This window comes from Nelumbo lutea, chromosome 5, assembly GCF_056320005.1.
Source record: "Nelumbo lutea isolate HS-2025 chromosome 5, American lotus-T2T, whole genome shotgun sequence".
Classification (NCBI taxonomy): domain Eukaryota; kingdom Viridiplantae; phylum Streptophyta; class Magnoliopsida; order Proteales; family Nelumbonaceae; genus Nelumbo; species Nelumbo lutea.
In genome coordinates this window covers 18,431,371-18,443,624 of record NC_142688.1, presented here as the reverse complement: position 1 = coordinate 18,443,624, position 12,254 = coordinate 18,431,371, and the positions used below count along the sequence as shown (strand labels likewise).

The window sequence follows — 12,254 nt, the reverse complement described above, 5'->3', positions numbered from 1 at the left end:
GCAACTCTCGCCACGTTAAAATAGCAAACACACGTGAGTTGTGACAAGTCCCATGTGAAAATAAGGGCGTTATTGTAATTTCGATAAACACTGTTTCTTCTTCGATTTAACGATCCTTCGCCTTTGGTCTCTCTCCCCTCTTTTTCTTCTTCTTCCTCTCCTCCCCTTGTCAGCGTCATTCTCAAACCGCCTTCACTCCGTTCTCAGTTACAGAAAATATTTGCAATGGCGGAGCTTCCCCCGTCCTCACTTGAAGTTGCCATTACAGTAGGCTTCCGGATCACACGGTTTACGTTCTATCTGAATTAGTGCCCCTCCAGCTCGTCGGATTAAACTAATCATAGTTACTATTTTTGTTCAACACCGTTAACTACCTCCACGGCCCCAAGCCCCCAACCCTCAAAAATAAATAAAATAAATAAATAAAAAGAAGAAGAAAAAAGGAGGAAGACTGCAGAGAGAAAAATAATGAACCATTCCGAAGATGGTACAAGGATTTCAAGCATAGAAGTGATATTCCTTTAACTCGGTAAGTTGGTGATAATACAGATGACTAATCAACGTTGTGAAACCCTGGTAGAAGGGAAATGATAAATTTGACACCATTCCCTGCACCAGGTTCTGGCCGATTCTCATTTTCAACTTGTTGATTTTTGCATGAAATGCAAGTTTCATGGCCAGGATCGTACATTAACCACAAAATCATTTGTTATTTTAGGTTAATAAAATAATTTTTATTAAAGTTAATGTTTACATGTAAATAAAAAACAATATACATTTATTTTCAAAAATTCACTATAAATTAAAAAGAATAATATTCGAAATTAGTATTTTATAAATCAACAGAATAAATAATTTATAAAATTTACACATGTATATATTAAAAATGAATTTTAATTTAAAAATTTTATACAAATAAAATCTTCATAATAGAATAATTATTTTATAAATTTGCATATGGTATATATATATTATAAATTATTATTTAATATTTTAACTTGCATTAAATAACAATGGATTTATTATTTACAAAAATAAAAATACTGTTTACATGGTAATATAATTGAATCTGTCAAATCTATTAATCTACATTTTATATAAAAAATAATTTTTAACTTTAAAGTTTTATAAAAATAAAATATTAATAATGGAATAATTACTTTAGTAATTAAAATTTATGAATTTTTGATTATATGCATTTTTAAAATTTTAATAGATTTGATATATTTTAAGTTAAGATTATATATTTTTATAAATTATTAATTGATATTTTAATTTAAATTTTATAATAACACATTTATTATTTACAAAAAATATAAATATTATTTATCAAACATTTAAGAATTAATTTTTTAGTTGAATTTTTTGTTAATGCTAAAAATAAAAATAGAAAATAGAAAAAATGATATAATGATTCAATTATAATAGTTGCATATGGTTTATGCCTTACACTTTAATAGATAATAAAAAAAATATTGGCATTTTGCATGTATTAATTTGTAAAAATCTATATAATATTTGCCTTGGATTCTTGATTGAAGCATTATTAATAAAGTTGTATAATATCTACATGTCTTGTTATATATATCATTTAAATATACAATTTTTATATATTTACATATTATTTATAGATGTTTTGACATTAAACTTAATGTTATTTATATATTTATAGAATTTGTGTGCATTTTCTTAGTGTATCCAAGCGCTTCTATGTTTTTTCATTCATATCCATATGTTTCCCAAGTGTATTTGTATCCATATCCAAGTTGTCCGATATAATACTCGATACTGATACTTTAATGCTTTTTTCACGGTGGACATAATTTGTTGATGAATGAGTTTAGTGTTCAAACAAAAAATGCAAGTGTATAGCTATTTCTCATAAACAAGAATAAGATGACCGTGCCAAATACATTTAGGCTCCATTTGGTTTGTGGGAAGATTTGGGTGGGATGGGATGGGAAAATGTAAAAATTTATACTTCCATTGTTTGTTTTATATATGGGAAAATAATAAGAAAAACACTGTTACGAGCTGGTTCTTCGTCGGATTCATGTAAGATGAAGAACAGAGCTCCATGACTGCAGTGGCTATCAAAGAAGGAGAGGGAAAATGAGGGAATGAAAGAGAGATAGGAATGCTGAGAAAGCAGGTCGACGCTATCGAGAGTTGCAATGGCGATCAGAGAAAGGGAGGAAGACGGGAAGAATAGGAAGAAGAAGAAGAAGAAGATGAGGGAGAAGAGAGAAGAGGAAGATGGAGGGAGAGATCGTATCTGGTGAAGATCACCACTGCCCCTCGCAGAAGAGAGAAGAGAAAGGGAGGAAGACAAGAAGAATAGGAAGAAGGTGAGGGAGAAGAGAGAAGAGGAAGATGGAGGGAGATCGTCACTGCCCCTCGCACTAGTTCCTTGCCAACATCTAGTGAAGAAGGCCAGTAACCATCAATTTGATGGTAACAACGGTTTCTCAAGTTTTTTCGCCAAAGTCGCACAATTTTAATGCGACACCAATTTCACAATTTTGAGATCTGGCATCCCACATTTTTCTCATCCCATCCCTCTATTTCCCTCAAAACAAATAACAAAAAAATATATATATTCCATTCTTTTCATCCTCATCCTACAAACCAAACGGCTGAGAATCCATCATTTACTAAAAGGATTATGAAAATCCTCATAATTAATGAGGGAAAGCAGATAGCGTACGCATTTTTCCTGCGTCAATGCGAATGCGCTATCAAAATGCTCCCGCCCGCATGGTTCATACAATACGGGACGGGATTGGGTGGGCCTAACAAGTCTGCTGAGAGGTACATTTTAATTTTCAAGATAACGTAGTCCAGCTGGCAATATGCCTTGGGAGTTTGGATCTCTGACCACCATTTCTAAATTTGTGTAATTGGGTTATGCTAACAAACAAATAAACTAAGTCGGGATATTCCTGGGAAGTGGGAACAACGTACTTTGGATGCGGGAATGGGAAAGTTCAAAATGCGGATTTCATTTCATTTTCAACCCCAAAAATAAAATCTATAAATAAATAGAATGCGGACGAAGTTGCATTACTATTTACTACTCACTCGGTGAGATGGTAGCGGACCGTTTGGTTGGCGTGTTCTTTCTTTTCCTCACGGTTACAGGCGTATGCAGAGGGAGGACGATCTCTTTACTCTTTTTAGTGGGACCACTAAATTGTGGTTCTGCTTCACAGTCAACCATGAAATTTTAACTTACCCCCCAGCCAGCCTGGTGCCTGGTGAGTCACGGGTTCACACCCTGTTCTCTCAAAGCCAAAAACAAAATAAACCAAAACAACAACGGATATGTTCTCTCATAGCCTAAACGGAAGAAAATGTTTACTTCATATGAAACAAAGGACCCCCGGGATCTAATGGAACCCCAACTGCTTGCTTGATGCTTCTGTGAGATCATGGGTTCCCTTTCCCAATAATGACTCGGTAGAGCTGAGCTCTACTTAGACATTCAATATCAGTTTGAGAAAAAGAGACATTCATCCTGTCCTGATTCTTTTATCATCATCATCTCCCAGGCCCAGCTAATTGAACCCTGTTTAGTGTTTATGTTCTGTTTAACGCCATCCCATTGTTAAAATGTGAAAGCATACTTTGTATGATAGTCTGGTAGGGTCATCCTCAAATCACCTATAGTTCCTGTTTTCAAGTTTTAACCAGCATTTTTTTCATGGCAATGTTATTTATATGCAGAAATCCTCACTTGCCAACTGAATGGTGACTCGGTTGTCATGTTAGCTCGGTAGTTCCAGATTTGAGCCCCGCTATTTCCACTTACGCTGAAAAGTTAGTGTGTTGTGTCAAATACCAAGAAAAAAAAAATGAAATCCTCACCTGGCGTCATGTTATGGATCTTTAGGCTGAGAAAAAAATATCATAAAAGAACAAGACCTTTCAAGGCTTGAATAGCAAGGGACAGAAGGCAAAATGGCAAACACAATCTTGAATTTAAATGAGAGAGAACATGACTCCCCACTTCTTTTTACCACAAAATTCACTTCAACCATTCACTACTAGTCTTGTGACTCACTCTCAAAACAAGCTGTAATTGGGGTTTCACTTTCCCCATCAATACAATCAAATGACCAATTATTCATCACCACCATTGAAGGAAATCATTTTTTTCTTCATTTCCTAGTCCAACTTCCCGCTAAAAGTACAGGGACTGGACTGGGCATTCATCATAGGGCCCATCATGCTGAGCTCTTGTGCTTGTCACCTTACAGTCCTACAACCCCTATTTTACAGAAGTATGTTAACTTATAAAGAGAAGAAAAAAAAAACACCTAGCATTAGAGACCCTAACTTCTCTACATAATTGATAACCGAGAATGTGGCGGCCCTCAAATCTAACTAAAAAGTTCTTCCAGGTACTCCTCTTTTTTGTTTCTTTCTTCATCCTTGCTTCTGCCTTTGGTACTATGAACAGAAAATCAATCCATATGAACGCCTTACGAGAGGAAATTTTTGTTCCCCCTTTCTCTGCCCTGTCAACCCCTTGAATTGGGTTGAGCAATTGTAGTAGCTGTAGGGCTACAAACAGCCTCTACTGATAATCGTTTCAAAACATTCGGGCAAGGATCTGCTCCAAAATTGCTGTTGGATATGGTTACTGCACATCTCTCCTGCCCTATGCACATCTGCGGCAAAGTAAACAAGAACCAAATGGGATATGAGAACCTAAGCCATACATTTACTTATGGATAGAACAAGGAAATCAAACATGACTAGCATGGGCAAATGGAAAACACAAGGCATTACGACACATGCAGAACCACTGTGCATGCAAGCACACACACACACACACACACACACACACACACACACAAAAGCAAGCATAGAAACAGTCAAATATATATTTTCTCAAATTATTACTTTGTATATAGTGTGCATAAAGTTTTCTAGCATATAAATATGTTGTACAGCTAAAAAATACAAAGACAAAACAGTATATATTGTCAAGGGATGCTAGTTGACTAGAGAGGGAAAAAAAAGATAAAAGTTGTTCCTGTACCTTATCTAAAATGGAATATGAGGTTGGAGCATGACAAGTTCCCCGCTGAAAACTTCCACAAGTTCCCAGAGGGGTTCCAAAGCTTGCAAATTTTATGGCAGAGATGGACTGTCCCGGAGCACAATGCAGGTGAACCTTGGGCCTGTGGAACTCTTCAGTTCTGTCATATCTTTCAATTTGCCAACTCTTGATGTTTGGATGCCACTCAGAGACATCAGCACAAATAGTGGTTACCGATCTTTTAACAAGAGAAATTCGTGATGCATCTCCACCTATCTCCTCAAAAACTACCAACAAATTTTGGGTGGGCTTCAACCAAGATCTAGGCACATGATACCTGATGATCCAACATTAAGAGAATGAACACCAAGAAAAGGAGAGACACCTCCAATCCCAAGCTTATCTGGGTAGGTTATTATTAGAGAAAGCACAAAGAAAGGAGCATATGATGCAACATTGAAAGATTTCCATTCAAACACTCATTACCATCGTTGAGTTGGTTGGCCACAACCGGTTTGACACTTGGGAGGCCTGAATGTTCCAGTGTAACTACACCCATTGCAGTCACCACTCGCATGGATGGTCCAATATCTTCCAATGCTTTGACCATTGATCCATACTTGACCCTTCCCCATACTACCCATGTCTAAGGCCAATGGCTCATCTCCTTCAGGTGCATTGAAGTAAGCCTGCAAATTCCAATAAGAGTAAATTCCTAACAACAAAACTAGTATTCAACAGCTCAAAGTTGCATTAGCCCTCGTTTCCTTACCTTGTACCATGTCAATGGCTGCTGCTTCTGTACAGCTAATGATCCTCGTATCCAATCAACATTAGAAATTCCATTTGGAGACACAAGATCCATGGTTTCTCCTTTCAGGCCAACCTGTATATACATACAACATTGATAAGGCAAAAAATTCTGGATTCTATCTTGCACCACTAAAAAATGCAGAACAAAATATCTCACCTGATAAGACCATTTCTGCCAAGTCAAGTCCCTTTTTCCCTCGTCAAGACCATGTAGCACAACTGGACCTAGGACTCCTGTGCTCCACATTTCATAATGTGTTCCAATATTCTTCAACCAAAACAATGAAGTAGGTCAGAACTAATTATAATTGTTTAACTCATCCTTGTGCTAGAAAAGGTTGCTATTTCCATCAAAATTGGGAATTTCATTCAGGCTGAACAAAATAAAATATTTCAACATTTTGAATATTTCACTGAAATTTATGTATTTTTTTATTTGTCATACATAATATATAATATACCAACATATAATAACTAATTACATTTATTCCATACACTTAGGACTAAAGTTTTATTTGTTTAATCATCTGTATTTTAAAAGCCATTTTAATCATGTTTGAAATAAATGTATTTGCATATATTATATTTTATTGATTAATTTATTAACCCCCTCGAAAACTATGTAGCCTAAATTTGGTGGTTTGAATTTTGTTTAGCTCAAACAAAATCAAAATTTTGTGAAGTTTCTTCAAGGTTATAAAGACCATGACATTAGCATATTCAGATACTGGGTCACTGTGCCTTGACCAAAGCAGGAAACTAATAAAACAGGGCACCAACCGGCAATCCAACAGCTATACTGAGAAGTGCAATTCTATTGATTCCAGCACGCAGGTTGACCTTCCCTATAAATGTAAATCTTCTTTTCTCCCTTGTCCCAGAAGCAGATCCTATTATCAAGGTAAAGCAGAAACAACTTCATTTAACTTTACAGATGAAAAAGGTAGAGAGCTTAAACCATCAAACCACAATCTTGTATAAGTGTCTAGTTCCATGAAATAAACATAAAACCAGTGTACCTGAAAGTTGTCCATTAACATAGACATGTAAAGCATGGCCAGCTGACTGCACTATGAGAGTTGGATTTTGGCCTCCACGCAAAATTGATTCTGACGAACTAATTTCAACACTGTAAACACCATATATTAAGTTATCATAACAGTATATACATGTAAGGAAATTGTTTGAATTTTTTATCTATTATTGTCCAAAAAGACTAAACTGTCAAATTTACTATGCTGTAAATGTGTAGGCAGGGGCAAGCAGCTAAAGTTGATGGGAAGAATAAAGGAGATATCTAATGGCAGTATGATCTTCAAGTTAATCTTATCAATCCCATTTGTGCAGTTGTTTTGGAAGATAGAAACAGAATATGAGGAGCAGCTCAGTAAGGTCCCTTTATCGGATGACCATGGCACCCCATCAGGTCATTAGTAGTATTAATCAAATTCACATCAATGCATAAAGAGAACAGATGATATAATTCTGATATAAAGGATAATCTAGCATCTCAGATTTCAAGACTTTCTATCACCATCCTTGAGAACAATATCAATATTGGCATATTGCCAAAATGCAGAGGGTCAGGACCCAACATGTTAATTTTCAGATTTATTTGATATACAGTGAAAAAGTATAATATGATAAGATCCATCCGTTACTACCTCCCCCCCCCCAAAAAAAAAAAAAGAAAAGAGGGGAAAAAATCTTTACTGTATCCATTTAGTTATTGAGAATAAGAATATCTTATTGGAATTCCAGAAAAATCTAATGGCTCTGGCCAAATCATCTAATCATGCTGAATTTCTGTCCTTGCAATCTCATAGATCGGGTCCTTTCAGTGATTGTTACTGAGTCAAATCATCCATTAAAAACATTATATATGAAATAATTAAATCACTCAATGACACTCAGGGTGTAAGTATCAAAGTGTTTAATGTCTTTCACTCACCTAGTAATGTACCACAGATAGTCACTGTTATCACGGGTGACATTTATCTGCTCCAAGAGACCAACTGTGGTAATCATTGAATTGTCATCCAGTGAAGAAATATCTTCATCATATGTCTCCCAAGCGAGCAATTTAGAGTTGCTGGGTAGCATTTGCATCTGTGATGTCTGAACTCCAATCTGTGAGAGGCATAACTAGTTATCACTTTAGCAAGTTTTCTATAGCCTTTAATTTATAAAGAACAATGAAATAATAAAAGAATAGCCATCTACATACTGTGTAAATATGTGATGTGACTCATTTAGTTTTTCGTTTGAAATAGATATCAATTAAACCAACCAGATTTTAAAGATTAGACAACTTAAGGTATGCAAACGGGAAGCTAATGGATTTACTTACTTTTGCAGTGTTGAAGACCACATTTCTGCAGTCTGGAAGGATACTGATGGACCATGGTGGCAGGTTATAGTGCATGTTATTGAACATTACCCTTGCAGCAGAATTTGGGTTGTAGTTTGCAAGAAAAGCTGCACATCCTCCTGACCTAGAAGAGAACACATGAGCCTGGACAAAAGCCAATCATTCAATCAGTTCATAAATAAGTTCAGTTAATTATGCCAAAATCTATATTACCCAGATGCAACAAGGAGACAGTGGATACATTGCATATTAGAGTTTAAACTAAAAATTGAAATAACCAAGAATAAAGATGTCAAATGACAGCTGAGGCAGAGAGATAATCCCAGAACAGTAAGATCACTGACCTGTTGATAGCTTCCTAAAGAGATAACAGTAGGGTCAGCTGAAACTATAGCTCGCTCACATAGCTTAATAGTTCTATGGAGCTCCTTCAGATGTCCATATTTTGGTTGCCTTATCAAACCTATCACATTTCAATGAAGTGATTCATTGGGCAGTAGCAAAACTGTCACAATCAAATAATCAATTGCATACTTGATCTGTGTTGAGAAAAACTTCAATTTTTTTACCGTATTCATCAATTGGAGCATCATAGTCATAGCTGGTAGTGATGAAAGGGCCTCCAGCAGTGCGTCCAAAGTTGGTTCCTCCATGGTACTGTTGTAAGCAGTTCCATGGTTTAGTTATACCAAACTAGGATTTCATGTAGTAAAGGCTCGGGTTGAGGAACAAAAAGGCACAAATAAAACTAACCATATAGTAATTAACAAAGGAGCCTCCCTTTTGTATGAAGCGAGCAACTGCAAATGCCAAGTCCTGAACTGGCCTTTGGTGAACTGTGCCACCAAATTCTGTAAACCTTTAAGTTCCATCAACAAGGGGAAAATGGTGAGTGGAGTAAATTTTAACTTCTTAGATAACAGATCTTAATGGAAGAAGTAATTTTACCAGCCACTCCAAGCCTCAGTCCACATTGCGGGCTTGTAAGGTTTGTTTGGAGAAAAGGCATCACAGTAAAAACCATTACATGCATTTATCTGTCATCATATTGGATAAGATTTAAACTCAGAACTTCTAATCTGATCAATTTAACAAACAACTGAAATTAAGACTGTTATCGGGGTAGGCAATTATGTTTTTCTTTTCCCCTAACAGAAAAAAAATGAAACATTGATAAATAGGTCAGTAAAACAAAATAACGAGGTTTTAGCCCAAGTTAAAACAACGGGTCAACTCAAGAACCAAAATCCATTAACAAATTGATGACAAAAGAACAAGGAAGTCTAACATCCTAAGATATCAAATGTGACACAAAATGTATTATATTCAAAGGAGAGATATTGCACGGCATGGGATAGATCTGTGGTAAACAGTGTAAAATCACTTACCACCGGATCTGGGGCATCATCTTGTTTGCACATGACCCATGGAACCCCAGTACCCAACTTGACGGCCATATTTGCAGCCCAGGTCATGTAAGAATAACCAGCAGACCCAAATGCTTTACTTTCTGGCCCGTACTCATTCTCAATCTGCATAAACAAAATCAGTTTGGATTTGCATTATGAGCCACACCACAAATGATAAAATAGTCAACTGATGACATAAGAGCCTATATATTTCTGTGTGATTTGCTTATGAGCCTTCCTGTGCATTTACCCATCAAAGAGAAGAGCGGGGGGGAGCAACTGTACAGTGCTGATATCCAAGAACTTAAGCTCATAAAACACTAAAATTTTCACATGCCGATGACCCAAAACCAATACCTGAGAAAGAATGATTGGGCCACCCTGGGACTCAAACAGCCTTTCGCTTTTCATCATCTGTACAATCTTCTGGGTAAAACCTTGCATTGCCATCTGCATTAAAAGGAATCGATGAATTAACAACAAAAAACTTCATAATAAATAGTTCAAAAACTAGAAACTGGATTAACTACAGTGAACATACAGAATGCATATAATTTACTCTAGTTTCCTAATTTGCTAAAGTTGCTTCTCGCTCTACTTAGCTTTGGATTACAGTGAGAAAGTAACAGGGGTATGGGCAAAACAAAGAAAGAAAAACAGTAAAGAGAAAGAAAAGAAAAAGGGGGGGATAGGGGCAGTGGAGAAAGCGGAGACCTTAAAAGGCTCGTTATCTGTTCTGAAACTGATGCCTGGAACATACTTCAACCAAACAGGAAATCCTCTGCAACAGAGAGAAAGACAAGAAAAGAAAAGAAAAATATTCAGATCAAGGAAACATAATATGTAGTGTAGAAGAGCAAACACTCATCTCTAATCAAAATAAACGATATAACCAAAGAAGAGAAAGGGCCCATCTGAAATCAAAATATTTCACTGTATGACAAAAAATGAAGATCTACAGGAGAAGAAAAAGGAAGAAATGTAAGTACCCAAAATTCCATTCTCCACAAATATAAGGCCCAATTCGGAGATGAACATATAGCCCTGCCTTCTGCACTGTCTTTATGAACCGAACCAGATCGTATCTCCCTTCGAAGTTGTACTGAAACCCCAACAGAAACCAGAAGGAAAGAAATACAGCAAGAACACTCAATGTAGGCTAAAATCAAAGATTGCGGAGAGAGAGAGAGCAGAGAGAACCACGAGAACCACATACAAAAATTAAAAATGAAGAGTAAGAAAGGTACATTGCCGGGAGACGGTTCGTGCACATTCCAGAAAACGTATGTCTGTATAACATCCAACCCGCCCTCTTTAGCCTTCTGTATAAGATCTCCCCACATCTACAGAAACCCATTTCAACCAAAAAACAAAGTTTCATGAAAAATACATAAAATCAGCTGCATTCAGCATTCTCCGGAAAGAGAAAATCATGAAAGGAATTTTAGAAATGGAGCCAAGAAAAAAAAAAAAGGAAAAAGGTAACTACTTCAGGGGTGCTTCTGGGGTAATGTATGGATCCGGAGAAGAGGATTCTCCTCTGCCCATTAATGATAATAGCTTTCCTATCGTAAGTCACACTGCACTCGATCCATTGCAAACCCAGAGACAGAACCAAGAAGAACAAGAACAACTTGGAAACTGAGGTGGTTTCCATTTTCACTTCGTTTACAGAAGTTAGAGTCTGTCAGAAATCTACACTTGAATGAGAGGGAAGAAATCACATTAAAGAAGGAGAACAGAGAAGGAACGTTTCTCGGTTACCACTCTGCAACAACAATAACAGGGTCCATTCTTCCCGGAGTCCCCTCACCCATCATTTTACTATTATATATACAGTCTCAGATGTAAAAGCCTGCATGTCCACTTAACAGTAAAAATCTGTAAAATTTATGGGCTTTAAAAAAAAGTAAAATTAATGAACTTTCCCAGCATTTAGAAAAATGGAAATTATTAAAAAAAAAAACTCCCTGAATTTTCCGATAAACTTTATATTCAGATGTATATTTACTAAAATACCCTAAAAATAGCCACCCTTTTTTCTCAGTAATCCATAACCCCCTCCCACCCTAATTCATGACACTATTGACAGAAGATTTGAGTATACGAGTCCTCAATTCTCTTCTTATAACTTCAACACGTAAAAGAGTAAAGGTATTTACACATTTTTTTCAAAATGTTAGAATAGATTTTTTGTCTGAATAAAAAAACATAAGGGAGGTATACAAGATTATCAGAAAACCCAAAAGTGGTTTATGTAATTTTCTCTTAAAAATATATTAATTATAATAAACCCCTTTTTTCTTTTAATTTTCTCTTATTTTAAATATCTTTTAGTCTACCTACCCACAAGCTAGAGAAACTGTTTTTGTGTAGTTACTAGTTACCATTGTGGGAAAAATAGGAAAGGTGTAGAAGCTAATAACTACTCTGTTCTGTAAGTGGAAAATAAATCATATGAAGAAATAGTCCATGGAGACATGGGATTTCAGTTAGACATTTACTTTGAAAACGGTTACTTTGCCCGAGTAAAGTGATCAACCAACTTCGGCAGGGACTGAGAAAATCGTAGACCAGAACCATCATCTATAAACTTGGTCTCTGTTACTTCTTA

The 12,254-nt window shown here is 36.0% G+C and overlaps 1 protein-coding gene across 1 annotated transcript; it reads right to left on the bottom strand.

Annotated features, from left to right (window-relative positions):
- Positions 1-3,961: 3,961 nt before the first annotated feature.
- On the bottom strand, positions 3,962-11,515 carry LOC148850720 (beta-galactosidase 3-like). Its single transcript, XM_088943998.1, has 19 exons — positions 11,130-11,515; positions 10,888-10,983; positions 10,630-10,742; positions 10,355-10,421; positions 9,998-10,090; positions 9,620-9,763; positions 9,180-9,268; positions 8,985-9,090; positions 8,801-8,888; positions 8,576-8,694; positions 8,211-8,375; positions 7,812-7,990; positions 6,880-6,989; positions 6,641-6,750; positions 6,018-6,128; positions 5,820-5,933; positions 5,534-5,736; positions 5,048-5,384; positions 3,962-4,673 (listed from the first exon to the last, which is right to left on the bottom strand). The coding sequence occupies exons 1-19, from the start codon at positions 11,295-11,297 to the stop codon at positions 4,524-4,526; spliced, it is 2,562 nt and encodes an 853-aa protein (XP_088800124.1). The 5' UTR covers positions 11,298-11,515; the 3' UTR covers positions 3,962-4,523.
- Between the last annotated feature and the right edge of the window lie 739 nt (positions 11,516-12,254).

What these genes read in the sequence shown, in the direction of transcription:
- LOC148850720 (XM_088943998.1), bottom strand. Translation starts at nt 11,297, where the DNA reads ATGGAAACCACCTCAGTTTCCAAGTTGTTCTTGTTCTTCTTGGTTCTG. An exon ending in CTTTAGGAAGCTATCAACAG is followed by an intron (nt 8,376 to 8,575) that starts GTCAGTGATCTT and finishes GCTTTTGTCCAG; the next exon opens with GCTCATGTGTTCTCTTCTAG. An exon ending in GTATAGCTGTTGGATTGCCG is followed by an intron (nt 6,129 to 6,640) that starts GTTGGTGCCCTG and finishes TTTTGGTTGAAG; the next exon opens with AATATTGGAACACATTATGA.